The sequence below is a fragment of the Camelus bactrianus genome, chromosome 5, assembly GCF_048773025.1.
Source record: "Camelus bactrianus isolate YW-2024 breed Bactrian camel chromosome 5, ASM4877302v1, whole genome shotgun sequence".
In the NCBI taxonomy this organism is placed as follows: domain Eukaryota; kingdom Metazoa; phylum Chordata; class Mammalia; order Artiodactyla; family Camelidae; genus Camelus; species Camelus bactrianus.
The window spans coordinates 46,111,366-46,135,773 of record NC_133543.1 but is presented as its reverse complement, the minus strand read 5'-3'; the positions used below and the strand labels follow the sequence as shown (position 1 = coordinate 46,135,773).

Here is a 24,408-nt window from a genome sequence, read left to right as displayed (position 1 = left end):
TGTTTTTATAGTAGTAGTTGCTCTAGGGTTTGCAATACTCACTTTTAGCTTATTACAATCTAAGTTCAAATAATATACTGTCTCACTAGATTATAAAAAACTTAAAAAAAATACTTTTATTTCCCTCTCTTGTCCTTTGTTTTGTTGTTTGTAATATTATTTAATTCTATATTATTATAAACCTCACAATAAATTGTTACTGGTTTTACTTTAAACAATCAGTTACTTTTTTAAAAGTTTTTTTTTAATCATGGGGAAAGTTTTTTATTTTGCCCTCAGATTTACCATTTTTTGTGATCATCATTACTTCCTGTCAATGCAGTTTTTCTTCTGATATGATTCCTCCTTCTGGAAGATACCTTTTAACACTATTCTTAAAACAAGTCTGCTTGTAATGAATTCTCTTGTCTCTGTTTGTCTGAAAAAGTCTCTATTTTGCCTTAATTTATTAAAGACTTTTTTTTTTTTACTGTTATAGTGAATCCTAGATTGACTTTTTTGATTTTATTTTGTTGTTGTTACTGTTTTTTAAGTACCTGATGGATGCTGTTACATCATATATCTGCTAGCATAGGTTCTGATGAAAACTCTTCTTTGTATGAAATATGTCCTTTTTTTTCTTATTGTTGTTTCTAAGATTTAAAAAACTCTATTAAAAATTATCATTAATTTGATTACAATGTGTATCTTGGTGTGGTTTTCTTTATTTTTTCTTCTGTTTGGACTTTTTTGAACTTTATGTCATCTGTGGATTAAAAAAAATTAAATCATATTTAGAAAATATTTAGCCATTATTTTTGAAACAATTTTCTTAACCTAACTCCCCTCCTCTGCCAATTCTAATTATATATGATTATATGTATGTTACATTATTTGATTTTTGGAGAGTTTCTGTTACTGTGTCCTCAGTGTCACTGGTGGTTTTGTGTGTGTGTGTGTGTGTGTGTGTGTGTAATGATGAGTTACTCTTAATATCATCTAATGTTTTTTTTTTTTTTCATTTTGGATGTTATATTTACATATTTACATTACGATTTTGAACTTTTTCATATCTTCCATTTCTTTCTTCATCATATTTTCCTCTGCTGTTTTTGGACATAGGTGGTATATTGACAATTACTGTGTAATGCCCTTGTCTGCAAATTCAATCATCCATTTCCTTTCTGGTTGTTTCTGTTTATTGATTTTTCTCCCATTTTTCTGAATGCCTGGTGATGTTTGGTTGAATGCTGGACATTGTCAATTTTGTGTCTTGTGGTGCTGGATTTTGTAGTATTCCTTTAAATATAGCTAGGTTTTGTTCTGAGAAATAATTAGTATATCAATATAATCCTTCTGAGACTTGCTTCTGAACTTAGTAGATCAGTCTCTTCTTAAGGTGTGATTTCATCCCTTTATAAATTCAATGCCTTTCTGAAGACTCTAACCAGTGTTCTATACATTAGTAGGTTTTACACTTCAGATAGTAGTGTAGCAACTATTCCCAACCCCATATAAGCTTTAGTAATTATTCTGTGCAATACTTTTCCTTAGTGTTTTTCTCTAGTCTTGGATAGTTTCCTTACACACTTGTGAAAATCAGTAGTCAGACAAAAACTTAAGTTTACACCTATGAAGATATCTGGACCTCACTTTCTATGCAGCTTCCTCATCTCCATGATTCTGCTCTGTAGATTCAAGCTGCATTGATTTCCCTGAACTCCAAACTTTGTCTCCTCAATTTAGACCACTGAGCTCTGATGGAGTTCCCACTCCATGCACTGTGGTCTGGAAATTCTTTTTTGACTGGTAAGCCAAGGCAATCACAGGGCCCACCTTGTTTTGGCTCTTCTTTCAGGTAACAGTTTCCTGCACTTCTTGTTGTCCAACGTTTGTTTCCTATATTTTGTCCAGTTATATAGTTGTTAAAAGTGAGAAGTTAATCCTGATCTCATTACTCTATCACAAACAGATGTGAAAGCCCAAATGATAGCTTTCAAGTTATTTAACTTTAGGCAAAATCTCCTTCCTAGTATACAGATTTGCTTAAATATTATAGAATTTTGAAAGTAGAATAAATATATCCAAAGATGTAGAAACTCTTTTTAGAATAATTAAAATGAACTTCTTTAGAAAAGAAACAATCCAACTTAATGTAATTCTAGGAAAAAAAATATTTCCACAAAGTTCGAAGACTAATCAAGTTAGGCTTAATGAATATAACGAATAATTAATCTGGATAATGATTCAAGTGCATTTGTCAACTAAGAAATAATACAAAAGAAATTTCATACACTATCTTAGTCTTCAAAAAGCTGTAATGTATAACAACTGGCTCATTTTTTTAAACCAATGTGTTAAATTTTTATTAAATTGATTAAAGAAATTATCTAAAAACAATCTTACCCATGCACTCTGTCAAGTCTTCACCTAGTGTATATATATATATATCTCAGGTGAAATGAATAATAGCCATTTGGATTAAAACTAATCTATAAATCATGTTATCAGAAAAGCATCTGAGTTTCTCGAAGGAATACTCAATTTTGTAACTAGACATGCTTATGCTTATATATTAGGAACAGTCACTGGTATCAGACCAAATCACTTAGAATAATGTGTATGAGTATGATCCACTTACTCCATTCTATATCTTAATTTTCATGCTCCAAACACATACACACCCATACACACGCATGCACACACGCACACACACAAGTAGCATGACTGGATATAAAGTAGTTAAATCCTATATGTTAATGTTATTAATTTACTAATTGTAAAACTATAGAGTGCTTGGATTGTGGAACAGCTATTAAAAATGTTCACTACCTGCCAGAGTTTATATCTATTTTCCTAGTTATTCTTTTATACAAAACTGAAAGTTGGGGATTATTATCCCGACTTTAGAAATTAAGCTATGAGCAAGAGAGCTTAACTGTTTTTGTTAGTTTCTGGTGTTAATGGCAATTTCAGGTTAGAACTCAGTTTTTTCCTGCACTAATCCATGTTACTCAGAAATATTGTTGTTTTAATAGATGACCCCAAAATTTCTGCCTTTTATGATATTGCAGAACTGCATGTGATAATATAAGCCAAAATTTGCCTAACTTGTAATTGTAAAATCAGATGTTTCTTAGGTTTAATGTGACCCAGTTATGAAGGTAATACCCAGGGTCCCCATAGAAGGCCACATTAAAATAGCATTTATAATACTGCATTGTGGTCATCAGATCATTAAACTAATTTTGCCAAGTTGAGAAAACTTCACATTAATTTCATTGATTTATATTCTATGTTATTGAAAAATATGAAATAAATTATATTGCTTGTTTAATCTCAGGAAGTTTTTATTCTCTGTCAATATAAGATTGCCATTTAAATAAACTGTAATGATTGCTACTATTTCCTTAAAGATCAAGCACTAATGTATGATACTTAAATAATTTCTCAAGTAGGATTCTTAAGCAGTGCTCCATTAATTCTGTGGGCTTGCATACATAATTTTGTGTATATGAAATTTATGGAGTATTTACTATGTGGTAAGCGTTGTTAAAACGTTTTAACATATTGCAATCTTAAACTTAATTTTAAAGTAACAAAGGGAGTTTGAGATTTGCAAATGATAACCACTATATATAAAAATAGATAAAAATTTTCTTCTGAATAGCACAGGGAACGTAACAACTTTTAATGGAAAAGAATATGAAAACAAATATATGTATATATTTGCATGACTGGGACATTATGCTGTATGCCAGACTGATACATTATAACTGACTATACTTCAATAAAAAACCAAACCAAAACAAAACAAAAAGAATACATCTGAATCTCTTATGTATCCTTGCCTATAAATACATTGTGTTCAGTGTTAAACTGTACACGTGATAGGATTTCAACAGTGGAACTTACGTGCTTTGTTCAATATTTGGACTTCCGAGAAAGTCCCAAATTACTAAAAACTTATGAAACCTGGCTTCAACACAAAATCTAAAGTTAATTTTTGTAGAGGGTGGGGATGAAGGGAGGGGTAATTTTCCAGCCAGCAAGCAGCCATGATTGCCATCTTCTGGTTTGATTCTATTATTGGCTGAATATAGATTGATGTACTTGTCTCCACTGTACCAATGTATAATGCATGAACACGATTACTGGGGTAATTTAGAAACAGGATGCCTTTAATCTTTTGCTCAGATCAATCATTTACAATACATAGGTTATAAAATGTCCTATGCTCTTACACTGAATCCTTAATAGAACTAATCTTAGAGCTAAATGAGGTTGGAAAAAATGTGAAGCCCACAGTGATTGCTCATATGAACACAGACAATGGAAATTTAACCGTCATGTGTTTAATTACCCAGAACAAGTGAACAGAGACCACACTGAAGGTTGAAGAGAAAGAATAATTTGGGGAGCAAAAAGTCACTTTTCCTCCTGAAGAAGCCACTTTTTCACCCTTAAGGTGGAATTCAAGGTGCAATTCAAGGGTTGTTGGACTCAATAACTTGTGAAAGATCATATCAGATACGCAACTAGAGACATTATGCACGGTTACCTTCTGCATGCCAATACATCTTGTCATATGACAGATAAATGTGTTTCAAACTTCATTTGGAAATGCCCATTTCCCTTTAAAGCAATATTCATTCACTGAATTTACATGTGATTTGAAAAAAAAATTGCCATAAGATCTTGCTGAAACTTCCTGTTGTGTTTTTAAACCTTTATAGTGCACATGAAACCTTAATTACAATACAATGCATGCAATGTGTGGTTTGTTCATTTTTTTCTGGAGTCCCTGATGCATTTTAGAAGGAATGCATTTGAACTTGGCTTTAGCTAAGAAGCTAAGTAGAAAAGGAAGGTATTTCAGAAATTGGATGCGAATAACGCTCTTTGTTTCTGTGGGAATCCAGTGAAGACAAGTAGGGTATATGAATATATCAGACACTTGCCTGAGTTTGCAGTTCTATTGTCTGAGCTGGATATAGTCAGAGTGCAGTTGCCAACGGCAGAGTCAGAACCATGGATAGCTCCACATTTTTAGTACCTGGGAGAGGAACTCTTCTTTTCACAAGTCCAGCCAGCTGCAGCTAGTGAACAGGAAGAGCTACATAAACTGCAAAGTGTGAGAAAATAAAGTCATACATTGGAGGAGCATGCCTATTTATACTCTGAAAGAGGGAACTTTACGGATTCAGGAAAGCTCAAGCTATCCTAAGAGCCTAAGGGTTGTCATAGATTGCTTCTTCTTAAGTAAAGCTAATTAACCGGAAAATTCAACATTCCCAGGCAATGTCTTACTTTTCTGATTTATTTTCATTACTCTGACATAAAAGATTAAGAGCTGCTTAGGTTCTTGTTTTGTTTTTTTTTTCCCTTGGTCTGTGTTTTCTGGAACATAAAATAAAAGTTATGGTTATTTCCTCATTGTTCATTGCCATTCACATGATTCCCTTTCCTAATTTAACCCTCCTCAGCCCTTTGCAGTTCCATCTTCATTTTTTTTTTCACTTCAGATTTTGAGATTGTAATTGAGAAAATATGAATTCGAGTGACTTAAGGCACAGACAAAGCAAGCTAATGGGCTGCAAGAACTCCCAAAACTCTATCATGCAACTACAGGTTTTGATAGGAGCGCTAGACCCTTATTGCCAGCTAGAAACAAGAGGTTTGTCCATGTTCGAGTTCTGTAGGTTGTAGTGGTGGCAAATTCAATTCAGAGAAAGGGGCATGGAGAGGGCTTACTATTAGGCTAAAGGAGGAGATAACATAGATGAAGAGAAAAGAAGCAAGAAAAACAACTTAGCAAACACCTTCCTCTGGCATGGCTTGTCACATGTGATTTCCTAAGTCTCCAGGAGGACTATTTGGACAGAAGTGTGTGTATACCATGAGATTCCCGTAATGGCAGGCTCTGAGAAATTAGAACAGAGAGGACTCTGTTCTCCCCCTTGAACCTTTTCATATCCTATACGAGGTGATTTCTTAGAAATTGTGAAAAACAGCAGAATGGTGTGCCTAGTGTGTTTAGAAGATGAGTGGCATGGGAGGTCACACCAAGGCTGGTAACTCTTGGCCCCACCCACCTTTTGTTCCTTCCCCCTGCGCCCAGCCTCGCCCATTTCAAACTCTTTCCTTGTTTTGTACCAGTTGCTCTCACAGTCTTTGGCCTTCTCATCTTTCTCGCAACCTCCAGGACTCAATCACCCCCAACCTTGCAACTCCTCAGGGGTTCAAGCAGTGAAACTGGGCATGCTCAGCGGCGGCGCCAGCAGCCTCCAGTCTTTGGGAGGCGCGGCTCAGCGCGGGACTGGGACAGGAGTGCCAATTCAGCTCCGGCTTCAGCGCGCACCTCCGCCGAGCCCAGGGATCCGTCATCCTCTTTCTTCAACCTCCTGAACGCCACCAGAGCTTAGAAACAGTCTTCACTGAGGGGCTGTTTTCCCACCTGTCTTTTCTTTGCAGCTAAGGGTGTTTTAGCTACTGCGGCGTGAGGAGCTCAGGAATGGGGCCCTGTGGCTGGTGGCCGTGGAGATCACCTTCCCAGAGTAGCTGTTTGTCACTGAGTTTTGGAGATTTCTTGGCTGGCTTCCGCTAAAACACGCTTGAGTAATCCGAGCTGTGGCGGCGCCCAAGCTCCCGGGATAAAGGGAGCGTGTGTGTGTGTGTGTGTGTGTGTGTGTGTGTGTGTGCGCGTGTGTGTAGGGGAAGAGGGCGGGGATAGAAACGTCAACCCCCCCCACCCCCCAGCCTCCTTTTCTTTCTCCCCTTCCTGTAAAAGCCGCACAAGTCTTCCATCCCCCCTCAGCCATCCTCACAGCTCTGGGCAACCGCCAGGTTAAGCCCATTTGCACTGGGAAATTGACGCTGTTCGGGAGAAGAGAAACAGATCGATTGCCCTTGTGACTCCCCGCCCCCCTCCCCACCCCACCCCCACCGCTCCCTCCCTCCTCCTCTCCCCCGCCACCTCCCCTCACCCCGCCTCCTTCCCTCTCCCCACCCCCAAACCCTCTCACCCGCGGCAGTCCGGTGCGAGGGCCCCTCCGGAAGGTGAGGGGAATGGATTGGACTCCGGTGGGAAAAGCGGGTGTCTAGAAGTGGTGCTAATGGGAAGAGATTTCTGGTTTCAAAAGAGGATGCTCCGCCACAAAGAGCGGCTCGCGCGCTGGCCTGGGCTCTAGCCGAGGAGAGATCCCGGGAGAACTCCAGAGCTCGCGGGGAGCGCTCCTCGGAAGACCGGGGTCAACATGCCTGTTCGCAGAGGGCATGTGGCACCACAAAACACATTTTTGGGGACCATCATACGGAAATTTGAAGGGCAAAGTAAGTTCGTTTGTTCTCTTCTCTCTCCCTCGCTTTCTGCTTTGATAGTGCACTTGGCGTCCGCCGCTTCTAAGCTGAGGAGACGGCAACTCCGGGCTCTTGTCAAGTTACGAGGCTGTGAAATCGAGCCAGGAGGTTCGAATGGCAGCGCGAGTGTTCTCTCTGTGATATTAATTTTGATTTACATTTTAGATTATGGTCTCCATTATAGGAGGCAATTTGATCTTCCTCTCCCACTGCTCCATTATCTGCCTTGCTACTTAATGTCCTACTCTTCTACTATCTTAAAGGGAACGTACTAGTATAACGTGGGCTTATATTTTGTGGCCGTTTTATTGTAGACTTTTTGAAAGTCAGGAGCAAGGAAGAGCATACTATTGGAACAAGAGAATGTACTTGATAGCAGCGAAGTAAATGGCTATGCAAACTGCATTTTACCCTGATTAAATTGCAAGGCTGTGGTATGACAGGCATGCTTGCTTGCTCCTAGTTTATAGAAGCTAAACTTTGCATTGAATCAATGCAAATATATCCAAAGCAGGATAATTTGGAAAAAGCAGCATCTGATCTATGTTGGTTTCCAAGGCAAACAGTTCATTATTTAAAAGAATATTTTTGTCCCTTTATATCCCCTTAAATTTCCACTAGAAATGTAAAACTTGAAGTGTAATAAGTAAATCCCACAAAGACAGAATGCAGAGAAATTTAATATTCTCACATGGACTCATTAAATGGAATAAATTATTGTTATATAAATATATTAATTTTAAATCCTGTACTTGTTAATTTATGTTTGGCATTTCCTTAAAACTACACTAACACATTTATTTTTGTACATTGTGCAGTTATTTTGGCACTGCATTTAGTGATGGGAGGATATAGTACCTTGTGTACAAAATAAACTTGCATATCCTGCTTCATATTTCATTTGCAAATAGTAAATATAATCTGTGATCAAAATTAGTAGGCCCTTTGTATGAAAATCCCTACTACTACACAAAAATGCAAGGTCCTCCAAAGTAAAAGTGAAAAGGTGTTAACATGATATTTACTGTGTGTATATGTGTAAATATTTTTGTCTTCTGGATAATATATATTATGAAAAGGTGAACCCTTTGCATTATTAAACTGCTAATTAAGGTGAAATGGTTTCATTGCTAATAGTTTCAGTTTTTTTTTTTTTCTAACATGATGTGTGTAGTATGCCATAGAGAGATAGAGAAAAGCCAAATCCAAGAATAACAACTGCTGTAAGAAAGTTGTACTCTAAGGGCCAAGGTTGAAGCGAGGAAACTGACAGCTACAGGGTGCTTCACTGTTCTGGCTTTGAAAATATTTACCTTACAATTAAATGGCATTCTGGAAATATCAGTGGGCCAGCTTGTCTGAGTGTGCATTAGGACCCTTGAGAGTTACAGGACTTGAGAACTAGACTATTTGGGAAATGATATTCTCGAAATTTGAAAAAAACGCTTCTTAATTTTTTTTTGGTAAAACTACTTAGGGCTATTAATTTCATATTTAAGGGTTTTTTGTTTTTTTCTTTTAAAAGTCCCAGCAGTTAGCAATTTGGGAAGTACCTGCATTTCAGCTCTTCTATTATGCAACAAATTGCTCCAGTGTTTATTAGAATCTTGTGGAAGATTTTTAAAGGATGCTTTACTATCTTCTTATTACAGATAAAAAATTTATCATTGCAAATGCCAGAGTGCAGAACTGTGCCATCATCTATTGCAACGATGGGTTCTGCGAGATGACTGGTTTCTCCAGGCCAGATGTCATGCAAAAGCCGTGCACCTGCGACTTTCTCCATGGGCCCGAGACCAAGAGGCATGATATTGCCCAAATTGCCCAGGCATTGCTGGGGTCAGAGGAGAGGAAAGTGGAGGTCACCTACTATCACAAAAATGGTAAAGTTTATCTATTTAGAATTCCTTATCTTTGATTCTATTGGAATGAAATTTTGACAGTTGATTACTGAAAGTTCATAGGCAGAGAAGCCACAATTATTCAGTTGAAGATATATGATTTGCTTATAGTGTTTCAGGATTCAAGAAATGTGGATACTCTCATTAGTGGACTAGTAGGGATAATTTCTTCTTTGAATAAGGGTACTCTGTATTCTTCAAAAGTCCAGTAACTTAGTGTCACTGAGGACAAAATGCCACAAATAAGTCTTACTCTCTTCCCTTTCTAAGGAATAATTTAAAGGCCAGTAATTTACTGATTGCATTGAAATGTATTTGATGGGAGATTTTTGCTTGAACTTGAAAATATTTCACAAAGCAAAGTCTTATAGAAAAATGTGTATCTGAAATTGAAACTATTACAGTTATAGATGTTCCTTGGCACTTCAACTTTATTTGATAGGCAACACCTCTTGTTTCTTTTGATCCTGTATAAGATTGACGGTGATACATAGGAACTTCTAAAACTGGTCTAGTAAAGCTATGTGTATTCAAATAATAAAAGCTGTTCATGTATTCAAGATTTGTCCTAAAGTAAGAAATGGAGAAAAGAAACTATGATATGTGGAATTATTAGTCTTCGTTTTTATGGCTGCAGCAAAACTGGCATCTCAAATGTAAGGTCATACCTCAACTTCAAGGGCACTCCTTTCAGGCTTCCTATGGGAGTATAAATATGTTAGACCTATAATAGTTCTCAAAGAAATACACATTTAATGGACATGCATTCATTAAATACATAATATATGTATATGAACTCACATGTATGAATGTTCAGATCTACCCGTTTTAAAGTATATACAGTCTCAAATGTGAATACTTAATGATATTTGACAATTTAGAGTGTAAAGGTAAGTCAATTAAAATGCATGTTGTAGTTAGTTTTGTTGATACTGCATTATCATTTTTTAAATTCTATTGACAGAAATCAGTGAGGCAGAGGGGTACCTAGTCAGATTTTTAGGTAACTCTTAAGATTTATAAAGAAGTAAATGAGTGATGTGTTATAGCCTATATCATGTAATGACTCATCATTTGGTAAAATACATTCTAACAGGGGAAAGGTTTAGCTCTTCCTTTTATTTTCTTATAATTAAATATTTCATGGTAGAAAATGTACAATTTTTAATTACTGGATTTTTCTTACTATCAACTTGAGTAGGTATGAATAACAAACTAGCATTGGAACAGGTTTGTATAACTTTGGATTAATCTGGAATGAAATCAGTTATATCATTATCAATCAAAACAGGGATAGTTTTTAAAGTTCTTCTCATTTTCCCCCTACTTTTTAATCAGCAGTGTTGGCATACTAGAAATAGCCTAATTGCTCTGTTTTCCTGAAAGCATTTCTTGGACAGAAGCTCTCTCTACCCAAATGCAACTCATCTTGTGTGTGTGTGTGTGTATCTGATGCCAACAGTTTGGACTTTTGGAATAATTTGAATGTCTGACCTTTTTTCATGTATAAATGTCTATCATGATGTCCCCACAGTCTATATTGTGGTTACTGTAGGGCATGTTGGTCCACATTTGGTCATTATGTTTTCTGGGACATTTTGGAATTTTTTTTAACTTACAGAATTTAAGTATAAAATGAATCTGAATTGTATGGATCACTTAGATACTATTTTTGAGACTGTATTTTCAGATAGAAAATGTGATTTATTAAACTGCAAATGGAATGGTGATACTTTGAAACCTAGTTGAACAATGTGACTGTGTAAAATGATCTCAGAACACTTTTAAAAAGCAATATAATGTGGAATCACAAACATGGATGTAAAAACTTCTACAGTGAAGATGCTGGTACATTTATTAATGCATATCTTCCTGTCAGTGATTTGCTTGGTTATAGGAATTAAAACCTCCTTGTTTTAGACAAGGAATCTTTATTTGGAAACTTGTCTAGGTTTATAAACGTTAACCTTTGGTGACAATTTTGATTCTGTTGGATTCATTGTCAAATGTGACTCAGTCTACAAGGACTTGGGTACCTTTAAAGTCAATGACAAATGCTGCCTGTTTTGCTTTTGTTGATATGAAGAACATGAGGTGATGGGCCAAACTTTTTCTTTCTTTCCAAAGAAAAATATTAATTTGAATGACTTTTGTAGATTGTGAAGACAGGCTTATTAGCTCTGAATGTAATCAAATTATGTTTGTGCCACTAGTTCAGATACCCTCAATAGACTCTTCAGAGTGTATTGGTTTTATTCACATGGCAACTGCAAAATCAGTCAAAGCTTGTGAAGTTCAAATGCTTTGAAAGTCTTGTCTCTTCAAGACCTGCCAGCCACTCTACATTTATAAAAGCAGGAAGGGACATGATGATCAATATTTTCACTGTTTTGTTTCCCAGAGTGTCCTGAATTCTTTGTTATTGAGGTCATTTACTTTTGAGAGGTTCTTGGTTTCTTAAGTGTATGCAGTAAGTGCTTCCTTTACTTATTCTTTATTTAGCATTGTGCAGGAATATGACTCTTGATACAATAAGCACAATGAGCAAATTAACAAAAAGTTGAGATATTATATTTCTCCTTTTCCCATTCGCTCATACTGGAGTAGCAAAGAAATGAGCATGGCATTATTTCTGAAAGTTTGTTTTCCAAATTGTCCAAAAGGCTTTAGAAACAGTTTAAACTTTTGATCTATGCAATGAGTTCACACTGATGTGGTATATGGTGAGCTGCATGATCACCATTGTGAAGCAACATTTCCTACCATACTCCTTTCTGTGATTTTACCAGGTACAGTTGGGCTTGCTGTTTACCAGAATATCAATTTTTAAAAACCTAGTTATTTGCAGTAGGAATATTTGACAGCCCATCCTTTGAGAATTCTATTTTACAGCTTATGTCATTATTGCATAAATCATTCTTGGCAGCTGTGAAATATTGCTTGAGGTGATAAAGCTGTAAATCTTTTGACATAAAACTCTAATTATACAAAACTATAATTACGCTGAGACTTATATAAGGATGGGCATGTATTTTAATAACATAGTACACGCACTTTAAAAACATCTTTTTAATCAATAGTTATTGAGAAGTAGCAAACACTTCAGTTGTTAACTAGCTCATAGTTTGAAGATGATGTTAACAGTAAGGTAACAGAGAAGAACAACTCAGTTGGTCATCCTTTGATTAATTGCTCATCTTGTTTGGGGTGTATCATGGAACAGAGCTAGCTAGTTGAAATGCTAAACCGCTTCAGTCAGATCTAGATATGATTTTTTTACCTTAAATTACCAAGCCACTCTAAACATGGAAAAATCAAAGTAAATTTTTCCAAGAGAAGTAAAGGTCTTAACTCAGTAGGAAAACAGGACTTGAAATGCCTTATTTTTAGAGGTCAGAGCATTTCTGTATTTTTGCCATTATGCTTTCAGACACAGAGCAATGGCAATTTTTTTTTTTTAACAAATCAGAAATGTCCCTATCTTTGTGTTGCTTTTAAAGAACTAAAGGATGAGAAGGGCTGAGGGAAGTCCTTTCCTGATTCAGTCAGAGACCAGATCCAGACAGAGCACCAGTCATGCTGGGACCAGTACAAAGTTCCAGAGGTATTGTTTGACTCAGCTAAACTCAAAAGAGGTTGTGGCTTGATAACATTGAATCTACCATCTCTAAGAATTGTGCACAAAGGTTTTATAGAAAGTGCTGTGCTGACAGGAGTAAAGGTGAAGATGCGTACTGAGTGCCACCTCTCTCTAAGGTAATGTTTTAGGCACTAGAGAAACAGTAGAATGAGGTACAAAGGAGGATCCAACGTGATCTCTGCTTTCAGGATGTTTGTATTATAGAGCGCTGTCTTCTAAACCCCAAGATATTTTCTTGAAATTATTTTTTTTGAGAAAAAAAAAACTAGACTATGAAATGAAAAAGCTTTTATATAAATGGAGAACAGAATTTAGGTTTAATTACCACTCTTCCTCTAGTCCCCTACTCTAAAATAAACTTGTTTATATATATTTCCTGTCACCTTTTGTCATATATACATAATATGAACTTATTAAAGAAGCAGTGTAGTTTAAAACTTTTAAGAGCCCCAAATAAATTTCATAATAGCTTTATATAAGTTATATGGCATGTAAATATTCAGCTCTCTTAATTCCTGAATTGTATAGCAGAGATAAAGATGGTAGTTTTTAGAGAAAATTAGAAATATATTTTATGTGTGTATAATTCAAACAATAAGAAAGCTTTTCAGGGAGCATCTTGTCTAGAATTTGTTTTGGTGTTCATTTAAACTTTCAATGTATACATTTTCATGTTCCATGCAATAGAATATAGTAACAACAGTCATCATAAAATACATTTTCTTTTACATACCTAAGCTTTATAACACTTCTTGGTCCCTGGTTATTGTATAGAATTTAGATTTGATCAATTGTATTTGTTGATAAAATAAGAATTCTCAAGAAACACTCCTCCTCATTATTCAAAAACTTTATTTTAGTATTGTCCCAAGTGAAAACAAAATGTCCTAAAACTATGGGTGGGCTCTGTTTATCAGTCCCTTTTCACCACCCAACAGCACTATACCTCTAAGCAGGTCTGGTGCTAAAAAGAAGCCGTGTTGTCTGCCAGCTTGAGAAATAACTGCTCATTTCCTTTCTCACCCAAGGGGCTTGAGAACAGGGTCAGTTTAGAGCTAGACTATGTGGGAGGAACTGACTTCTCTGGCTTCCAATGTTGTTTTTATGTTTTATTTTTTTTTTAACTATAAGGAGTCACTAAATCAATTACTGGCGGTTAGCAGCAGAGAGAGTCCTAGGGTAATTGATTCATGGGGAAATAGCAGTTGGAGTATGAAATGTTAAGGCATCAACATTCATCTGGCCATCTAATCTAGGAACTTCATAGTCACTTTTTTTTTTTTTTTTTGGCTCTCTCTCTCCTCCCTAAACCCAGTTGGTCACCAATTTCTTTCAGTATTTAAATCTGAATTATTTCCCAATGCTAACCCTACATTTCCATCACTACAAGTGCCCCAGTTGAAGCCCTCTTCATCCTTCTTCTAGAGTATTGAGGACTGAAGTTTCCCTCCCTCTGCAATCCTTTCTTCACATTGCCACCCAAGAGCTAGTTCTGAAACAAAAATCATATAACACTGCTGACTTATCAGAGCTAAGCATCATTATAAATGAATTCCATGTATTAAATGAGTACAATAATCCCATAACATATATACTTTTATTATCCTTATTTTATGAGGAGACACTTGCATCCCAGAAAGATTAACTTGCCAAATCACATGTAAGTGGTGATGCTGAAGCCTTGAAAACGTTTCCGTATTTTCTATTCAATGTACTTGTGTCATACCTTGTCTTAAAAACCTATCTTAACTTCTTAGAACTCTCAGGATAAAGTTTTAGACTCTTTAATATGATACTTGATGCTCTTCAAAGTTGAATTCACTTGGGTTTTCAAGTAGAGTATGTTTAGAGGAACTAGCTCAATTGCCAGATCTGACAATAGCCGGATAAACTTGATCAAGTTTACCTACTTGGTGCTTCATTTTCCTTTTCTGACATATATTTGGAGAATAACATTAATTTTTTAGGCTGATTGAATGTTCCATATAGAACAAAGTACATGGCATTATTTCTAATATGATTTCTTGCCCATAATATGTGCTCCATAAATATCAATTAGTTGAATATCTTGCCAAATCCATTTCTCTTACAAATCTTATATTCCAATAATATTTGACAGCTCAGAGTTTCTCAAAGAAGCCATGCAATTTTATGTCACTAAGGCTTTATTCACTCTTCAGAAGTCTTCCTTTATCTATAGTAAACACTACGAAGTCTCTATGATTAGATTGCCTTTCTCTCAGGTTCTCACCCTAAAGAAGTCATTGTCATCCTTCCAAAGGCAGATCAAAAGAAGTCTCCATGAAGTCCTTCCTGATGTTTCCACTGCCTACTCCAGAACATTAACATTCCTCTGGTTCTCGACTCCAGTGTCACAACTGGAGTGCGCTGCATGTCCTTATATATTATTGTAGTTAATTTTGAGTGTGTTCAAAGAAAATATGAAGCCTTATTAATTTCTATGTCCAGAATGTATGGCAGACTGCTTGATACAAACTATGTGCTCAATTAGCATTCACATAAAGCACAAAGAGAGGATGAGAAATGGAACCATAGAGTTGGGGAGTCAAGAAACTGAGATCAGGAGATGCTGAGAAAGTGTGTTATAGGAAAAGTGTCATATTTTGATTTTTCTTGTTTTCTCAAGAATGCTTTTAAAATGTTCTTAGAACAGTTTTCATCTTAATAAGCTAAGGTATTAAATAATCTCCATAGCCCATAACTATGCAAATAGCCTGAAAAATATTTAATAAAAAGAGAGAAGCTATTAACCAGGAATTATTAACCAGTTACCCAAGTGTCACACACTCACCACTGAATCAAAATGAAGTTCACTAGTGTCTCCAGGAATCTCTGTGTAATAGAAAGACAAACACAGAGTTCTCTTCTGATTTGAATTCACTGCTGTGTTTGACGCAGCTGCTCCACCGACTACATAAGTTACACAGTATTGGCATTTTATATCTAATAGAACATCTTATCCCCCAGTGTTTTCTTGAGAATTCTTAATTGGCAATGAAACTTGATCTCCGGATTATTCAATAATGAGAGTGTTAAGTCTAAAATAATAAACTTAGCTTATTAAAATAATGCAAATGATAATTATTAATTATTATTGTCAAATGAACATTTTCTCTCTTTTTACCATGCTGTCTACAGTTAGCAAAATTACTGAACTACCAAGAAGCAATAGAATCAGGCAGCAATAAGACATTAATCACCACAGTGAGGAAATTTGTCCTATTACTGAACAATTAGGAAGGTCAAATTGCCACTTGTCACAGATGGATTACGAGAAAACTGAGTACAAGGCTCTGATCGCTGTGACTAAACATTTCATATCTTCTTCTTGCTTCTTTCATTTATATGAAGTATCTAATTAAGAAAATCAAAGTACTCTTTAAATCGTGGCTGAGACAGCCCGCGTGCCCTTTCCTCAGTTAAAGGGAATCTGCGTGTGTACTCATTCTCCTTTTTGTGGTTTCCACTGTTTTGTGGAATGTTTCATACTACCTTTTGCTTTGAAAATGGGTTAAATAGCCTTGGCTGGTGCTTGGTGGGTTAAGAATTGAATAGGAAGGGTGAGAGAGGACTGAGGTGCATTTCTGCCCTTAGTTCGCTCGGTTTGTAAAATAACCTGAAACTGGACTGCGCTGGTGGGCCTGGCGAGGTTGCCCAAGCCACCCTGCTATTGTTCACCTGCTTTTTCCTCCAGGACAACCTGTCAGTAGACATCGTTACAGCAGGTAGAATCTCACCATTGCTGGTTTTATTGCCTCCTTTCCTTGGTGTTTTCTTTCCTTTTTCCCTGAGGATCATTAGGAGTGTTTCTATTTGTTGTTCTTTGTTTTGATAGAATATTGATTCTTGCATGCTGTTTGAAATACTGCTTTTGAGAAACATGTAATAACGACATGGGTTCAAGACAACTTAAAATGGCTGTGTCTTCTCATACTAACCTCTGTACTCATAATACCCTTCTTAATTCTATTTATTGAAGTCTGTATTAATGACCCAAGATAATGGGCATGATGATAAAAATGAAAGTATAAAATTGTTGGTGGTTTGATAATCAATTTCTCAAAGATCAAGTAAAGAACAAAATCTAGGTAAAACTAAATAAGGTATTTATATGTAAAAAAATAAAAACCTGTTTATTAGAAAAAAATCACTTATTGTTGTCACAGTCCTAAGGTTTTTGAATATACTAATTAAGATTACATTGATTCAATAGAATCAATGGTAGAGCTATACAATATTATATGTTGTGTGAATACTTTTTAATCAGGTCCCCATTTACTTCTTTTAGCTAGATTAGTTAAAATTTTTTCTTCTGGATTTGCTAAAAATCCTTATATGCACCATCCAATTTCTTTAATAGTGTTAATCAGTTGGTCCTTAGCTATACATTTATGTAGCTCTTTTATACACATGGATGTGCACTCTGGGGTTTAATTCTCCTGGTTGTAGTCCATGGACCATAGTCTTCCACCCAATTTCAATCTTCTCCCAAAGGATTAATGTTAATCCAGTTCCAATTCTGTGACTGGCTCTTTATATAAATTACTTGCCTGATTTTCATGACAGGTTTGGAAGTAGATATTATCCCATTTTACAGATTAAAATGAAGTTCAGAGTAAAGTACTGATGATTATAGGGCAAAATGTAGATAAGGTTTAAAATCTAGATTTGTCTATGCTTGCAGACTTTGTTGCCTCTAAATGATACATTTTTTAAACCTTATGCTATCCCATCCTATATGTCTTAATTCTAGTTATTAATCATAGATTCTTACTTATTATATGAGATGTTAATCTGATTACTTTAATTTGCACCAAAGGGTGAATGAAACAAGCTTTATTTTATTTTCCTTTTTATCAAAGTCAAGCAAGCTTTATCCTAGGTGTTTTGTATTTTAAACAAGACTGTATCATTCAAAGTGAGTCTCTGTCTGGCAGGATGTTCAGTTTCAGTGGGGTGAGGATAGCTAGTATATACTTGTCATCTTTGCATTATTAGTGATGGTACTCTATTCTGCTAATAAGAAAATCTGTTTTGGACTGTCAGCTTAGGTTTGGGGGACATTTTTCCTTAAGGACCTTAGACTACTATTCGTCTACTCTTTATCCAGGAGGTCCAGAAGAAAATGCGTACGGTAGTGTGATTCAGGAGATGAAGCCCTATTGTATTTTCATCCTTTCTCCTTCCCACAATGGGGTTTTATTTCCTGGCAGAATTATGTGATTTGACAAAATTCACTGCTAGTATTTAAAGCGGAAATTATAAAATTGCTGGTATGGAGAGTCTCTGGTTTATTTAAAACCTCTCCAGCTTTTTTCATCTTGACCCTAATGTCAGACTTGGTTTGTACTACATGCCCTACCATCCAGTGCCTCCCAGCTCTTCCCAGAGGCTGCCGTCCTCTCCTTCGCATAATCTCTAAAATCTAAATTTCTCAGGCAACCTTGTCCACAGTTCTGAACAGTTTTTACCTTGTGTCTATTAGAACACCTATGAAATTATCTTGAAATAATTTGTTCCTGTGTCTGTCTCTTCCACACAAAGTTAAACTCTCTGAAGGGACTTATCAAGGCATTTATTTTAAAAATGAGGAAATGGAAAGAGAGCAAAAAATAAATTTAAAAGAATCCAGGAATACACCTGTTCAATGACAAAAATGTCAAGTAGCACATTTAGAGAACTCTTACATTTGACATCCTGTGCCTAGATATGAGAGTTGTAAAAATTAACAACTTATATTGTTTATTCATTGAGTAACTTAACTTGCTGACATATAATTTATATCTTACGAAGCAATTTGTTCTAATACTTAATAACCTGTAGCTTTTTCTAAAAGGACATAACAACTGATCAACCTTCAGTTCACCTCGAAGGAGAGAGGTGAATGGTCAGGACAGTCTGGATAAATCCTTAATGCCTACACAGTCAGCTGATTCTGATGGGGCAACCAAGGTCAATAAAAGGAAGAATAGTCTACATGTTCTTATAATAATATATGCAAGCTTGCAAGCTATCCTGACCCCCTCTTGTCTTTTCTTAGTTGAATACACATGATAAAATACTTGTAAAAGCTTGCAATTATTCTGTTGTATTTTTCTCCCCACCCTGAAAACAGCCTCATACGTACATGTGTCTCCAAACACATTTAATTCTTTTGCCCCAACTGTGAGTCATGGATTGAGATTGTAATTCTTGTATGGTATCAGCAGACACTTCATCTGTCACATCCTGATACAGGATTTTGCCATCTCAATAAGGACTTCATGTCTCTACTCTCTCAAAGTGATTTAATTCCACAGTCAAAAAATTAGAAAATAAGAGAACAAATAGGAACAAAAACCTATAATCTTGAACCTAAGAGATAGCCACTGTTAAAATGATGGCAGGTATTCTGTCTATAATTTTTCTACACAAATACACACACATTCACACATGCACACACCTTTTGTTTACATGACCAGGATAGCATTATATTTACACCAAACTCTAGCCTGTTTTCCTCACTGAAAATTTTATCCTGAACATGTATATGTTTTAATGATTATATAGTATTTATTACATGGCCAGCTCATAAATTATTTTAATGCTCACAAAGTACTGCATTGAAAGAAATAACATTACCAACAATACCCTATTATTGAACACTTTATCATTTACAACTCTTCACAATTGTAAAAATATACTATTTTTCCCTTAGTATATATTCCCAGAAGTATAATTGCTGGGTAAAACAGTATGTGGATTTTAAAAACCTTTGGTACCTCTTGTCCAGTTATACTCCCATCTAATTGCACATTTTCTGTATATCATAAAACTTGGCGTGCTTTTTCGTTTTTGTTGACCAATGAAAATAGTATCTTATTGTCTGATCACTGAATTTAGGCCAAAATCTTTATTGTAAATCGTGTAGAAAATATTTATTTAAAGAAAACAGTACTCAATATTGCCAAAACTTTGGAGCTGTGGGACTGTCCTGTCTCGATGCCCCTCCCACACCAGGGTCCCTCTTCCAAAAACTGCTTTTCACATTCATATTTTCATGTCAGTAATTTTCTAGTAGTTTTCCAAGCCTCAGATTCAGAAACCAGTACCAGGTACCGACTACTTAACAGTGTTCCTTGAATTTTTTCTCCTTTCGATTTAGAATGAGTTGGATTTTAAGTTACTTTCAATACTGCTTGTTATCTTTGTAAACTATGATGAAAAATCTTGATTCGTGAAATTTTTTATTCAATAGTTTGCATATGAATTGATATACATATACATAGATATATTTAAATTTTTATAGTTTTGCTTAGATTCAAAGTGATAGGCACGCAAGGTAATAAACTCACAATGAACATTCAGCTAAGAAACCATATAGTGGAAGTGGAATGTATTTGTAACCATAAATGGTACCAGTGACTCAAAATTACACAGTAATACGTGAGGAAATACATAAACAACAGAAACTCAACATAGTATTAGATAAGCTGCTGGCTTCATCCCAGTGTAATACTACTGACGTGACTGCAGAGAAAGATCATTCTCTTCCTAGGCTGCCTTACTTAATCAGGACTCCCAGTGCTCAGGTAATCTGATCTTTCTAGCTGTGACTCAATTCTCGGGGCTTCCCTCCAGGTGTTCTTTATAATGAATGTCACTTAACCAAGGCTCAGGGGGAGTTATGGTTTCCCAAATTACTATTCTCAGAATTTACTCCCCGAATGAAGGTCTACACAAAAATGCCACTAATGATGCCCAGCCCCAGCTGTCCTGTTCCTTGGCTTCTATTCAGATCTCACTTTAAAACTGCAAGACTTGTTTCTTTGCACAGTTCATGTTTCTAGAGTGAGCAGAAGGTGTCCTACTGAAATTTCATACCCACCAACATTCATTATTTTAAAAATATTCACAACAATGTGAGTATAATGTGAGTTGCACAACATTTGTTTTAATTATTGGCTCCTTCGAAGATGCCAATAACTTCAGTGATGAATTTCCCTCTGGAACATAATTAATTTAAAAGAGTCTGTGACTACTTTTTATTACTAGTCTAAATTTTTTGAAAATGTGAGGGATACTGATTATGGTCTCTAAATTTTTACCAAGTAAGAGTTTATAACATTCTTGATATTTCTTCAATAATAGAAAATAAAGCTAAACATCTGGTTGAACTACAGCTCAGCTACAGAAATGAAAATTAATCTCAAGTGTAAACAAATGGCAAGAGTAATTTCATAAATATTTCCTATAGGGCATTTGAAAAATCACTACTAACATTTAAAAAAGATTTTTCAGAAGACAGGGCTTAGAGATTTTAGTTAGAATATCTGAGGTTATAGAAATAATATCCTTTAAAGTATACAAAAATGAGGATGAAGCCGGCCTTTTAATTATTTTAGCTGCATATTGGAATCCTAGAAAAAACAAACAAGAAATTTGAAGCATTTTCTTTTCATTCCTGCAGAGGTAACACACGCTAACTTCTGTTAAAGATTCCAAGAGACAAGCACTAAAGAAATCAGAAAAACTTATCTGAAGTAATGACTTTATAAAATAACCAGACAGACAGGGCCTCCTTGCTACCAATATCATTTGTTCCAGTATTAGAATAATCGCCCCCCTCCCTGTTCCCACGTCCAGTTTATTCATAACTCAATTGAAGAATCAGACCCTGGATACTTTTCTTTTTGTTGATTTCAGTTTTTTATATTTGTGTACACTGGTATTTTGCTAATGAGTCCAAAAGACTGGGCTTGCTAAATTATCTGTGGCAATTTGTATGTTATTCTATAACTGGGATGAATTAAGTAGAAGATTGTGGTTTGAGCACTTTAAATGATAATAATAATAACTATTATTTATTGAGCTCTTACAATGTGCCAGTATGCTTCTGAAATCTCATTCCTCTCCAGTCCTCACAACATCTTATTGAGTAGGTATTTGATTATTCCCATTTTACAGATTGAGAAGGTGAAGTCGGTTAGCTTTCCCAAGGGTTACACAGTGGCCTGTATCGAAGCTGTGATTTAAGTGGAGGTTGTCTACTTTCAGAGCTGATGCCTTCAGAGTTCTCCTGGACCAGCTCAAGCCACCTCCTGTCCATGTAGGCTCTCTGAAACACACAGTGTACATATATTTGACATAGAGTCAAGTTCTATCTTGATGGAAAATGTAAATTGTTTCTGGATTTTAGACACTTGCATGTTTTAAATTTGGAGGCTTCTAATCCTTATCGCTAATCTCCGGTAAGCAATTAGACAAATAATTCTGGTGTTTTCGAAATAATTTAAATTCACCAGTTTCCACAGTGTCTAATTCAGTGCCCTGCCTAAAGTAGCTGCTCAACAAATAATTTCTTTAAGTAAATAAATGAATGAATTAAACAGGAGGCAAACTCTCTTAACCATTGGATCTGTCAGTTACTTCTTCCATAATGTGGAAGTCGTCTCTTGCCTCTTTGAGAGAGATGGTAAAAAGAGGGAGCATAGCATAGTGGCTAAGGTCGTGGATTCTGTAAACAGGTGCCTGGGTCTAAATCTTGAAATATTCATCATGTGATCTTCATGTTACCTAACTGCCCTGTCCTCAGCTTCATTGTCAGTGAAATGGAGGCTCTGATAATGATAGAAAATATCTTACAGGGTTTTACGAGGACTAAACACATCTATATTTATAAAAGCACTTACAAAAGCTCCTGGTACCTAGTAAGTGTAATGTAAGTGTTAACAAATAAAATGATATGAAATAAATTTTTTTAAAGGTGGAAAGGAATTGGGTTAAAAATATATATTAAGTTGATATGCTCACTGAGTGTTTTGCTCAAAAGGAAATTTGGAGCTGCATGTGTGACTGAGTAAGAAAATGTGAATCAAATTTTGACGTCAGTAGGTAAAAGAAGATAGCAGTATTTCTTGAAAAATTTAAATGTGAGATTCCAGGGACTTTATCATGTGATTATGGCCCAAATCAAATTCTGTATAATTTAATTTATTTTTAGACCTATTTTGAAATGCTGAAACTTGTTTTAGGTATGGTTGCCTTGAAAATGTCAGCAGTCTGGGCAACTTAGACTTTAACAATTTTTCTCTGCACAGCTGCCTTTCAGCTACATTGCACCAGTTCCAGACGGATATTCCAGAAACTAGTGTATTTTGAAAGCAGTAGTTCCTCAAGTGACAGTGAGGTGTGAGCTCAGTCCAGCCTTCCTCCTCCCAGGATTTAGGAGGAATAAAGATAAATCTTATTTAAAGTAAAGTTGTAGAATTAATTGAAACCTACTGCTTTGAAGAAAATATGTAGATATAAATACCCAAATATAGGCACCATAGCTAAGGAGACCATATAATTTATCATCCAAAGCAGGATTCGTTTTAACGTAAAAGAGAAAGTTATTAGTAATTATACCAGGAGAACAGGAAAAAAATTCAGTACTGTCCAGGCAAATTGAATGTATGAATACTCTAAATACAACCTACATCTGGCACTGTGTATCAGAATTTTCAAAATGTAATCCGTTCTATAGTACGGATTTTTCATGAACAATTTTTAGGCTCCTGAAACTGGTCAGTTTAAAAATGTAGCCACTCCTTCTTGTGATGCCTAAAATGCTTACTGTGTAGACAAAGGCAGTATCTTGCAATCTGGAGAAATGAGTCAGAATTCCTCTAAAGAATATATTGCACCTGCTGACCTCTTTGAAATAAAACTACAAATGAATCTGTCTATAAATACCACGTTGAAAGTTCTTAGCACGGGAATTAACCTTGACCACTTTGTGAGCCACGGTGAGTCATGAGAGCAGAATGGACTAAGGGTAAAGAGACTGAGTTCCTTGTTGAATGCCAACAGCTCTCTATAGGATATCTTTGACTCTCAAAGATCTTCTAAAGAATCTTTATCTTTGAATCTGTTAAAGCATATGTGTGCACAGGGCGTGTGCACAGCCCTCTTTTTCCCACCTTCTCTGTTAGGCTTTAGTCATAAGTGTTTGTCCATTTGTAATCTCAAGAGAAAATTAGCCTTGCTTTGTGTGTAAAATTAATTGTCTAAAAGATGTATACTAAGTAGGAAGAATAACTCCAGAAAATTTGGGACAGACAGCATTAAGCAGAAAGTTATCAACATTATAATGAAAACAATCAAAATTAATTAGTTAATTAATGCGGATTTTCAATACAAAATGAACTTGTTAGTTCTCATGAATTTAAATGGAAATTGATCTCTCCAAATTTAAGGAGAAAGTGCAATTATCAGAAAATCGGAATTAAGGAATAAGAAATTTTTTTCAGAGGAAAGTTAAATGAAAGCTAGTATTCTCATATTGTTTGTATTTTTCCAAATTCACTACAAACGTAAAGAAAATCATCTTTGTGAAAATTGAATTTGTAAACAAATTTCGCTTTTGCAGTAATACAATATAAAAAGGAAAAAAAAGCCTATGAATAAAAGTAATCGTAAAAATTATCTTTCCCTTCTGGATTCAGCTGTTCGTTTTTAAATTACCTCTGGTTGTTGAGATCATTG

The 24,408-nt window shown here is 35.5% G+C and overlaps 1 protein-coding gene across 1 annotated transcript in view; it reads left to right on the top strand.

Moving 5' to 3' along the window:
• Nucleotides 1-7,038: 7,038 nt before the first annotated feature.
• KCNH7 (potassium voltage-gated channel subfamily H member 7) overlaps nt 7,039-24,408 on the top strand; it is a 398,074-nt gene continuing 380,704 nt past the window's right edge. The window contains exons 1-2 of the mRNA XM_074363205.1: nt 7,039-7,311; nt 8,991-9,221. Coding sequence (XP_074219306.1) covers nt 7,236-7,311; nt 8,991-9,221 — 307 coding nt within the window. The 5' untranslated portion in view covers nt 7,039-7,235. The remainder of the gene's footprint in view (nt 7,312-8,990; nt 9,222-24,408) is intronic.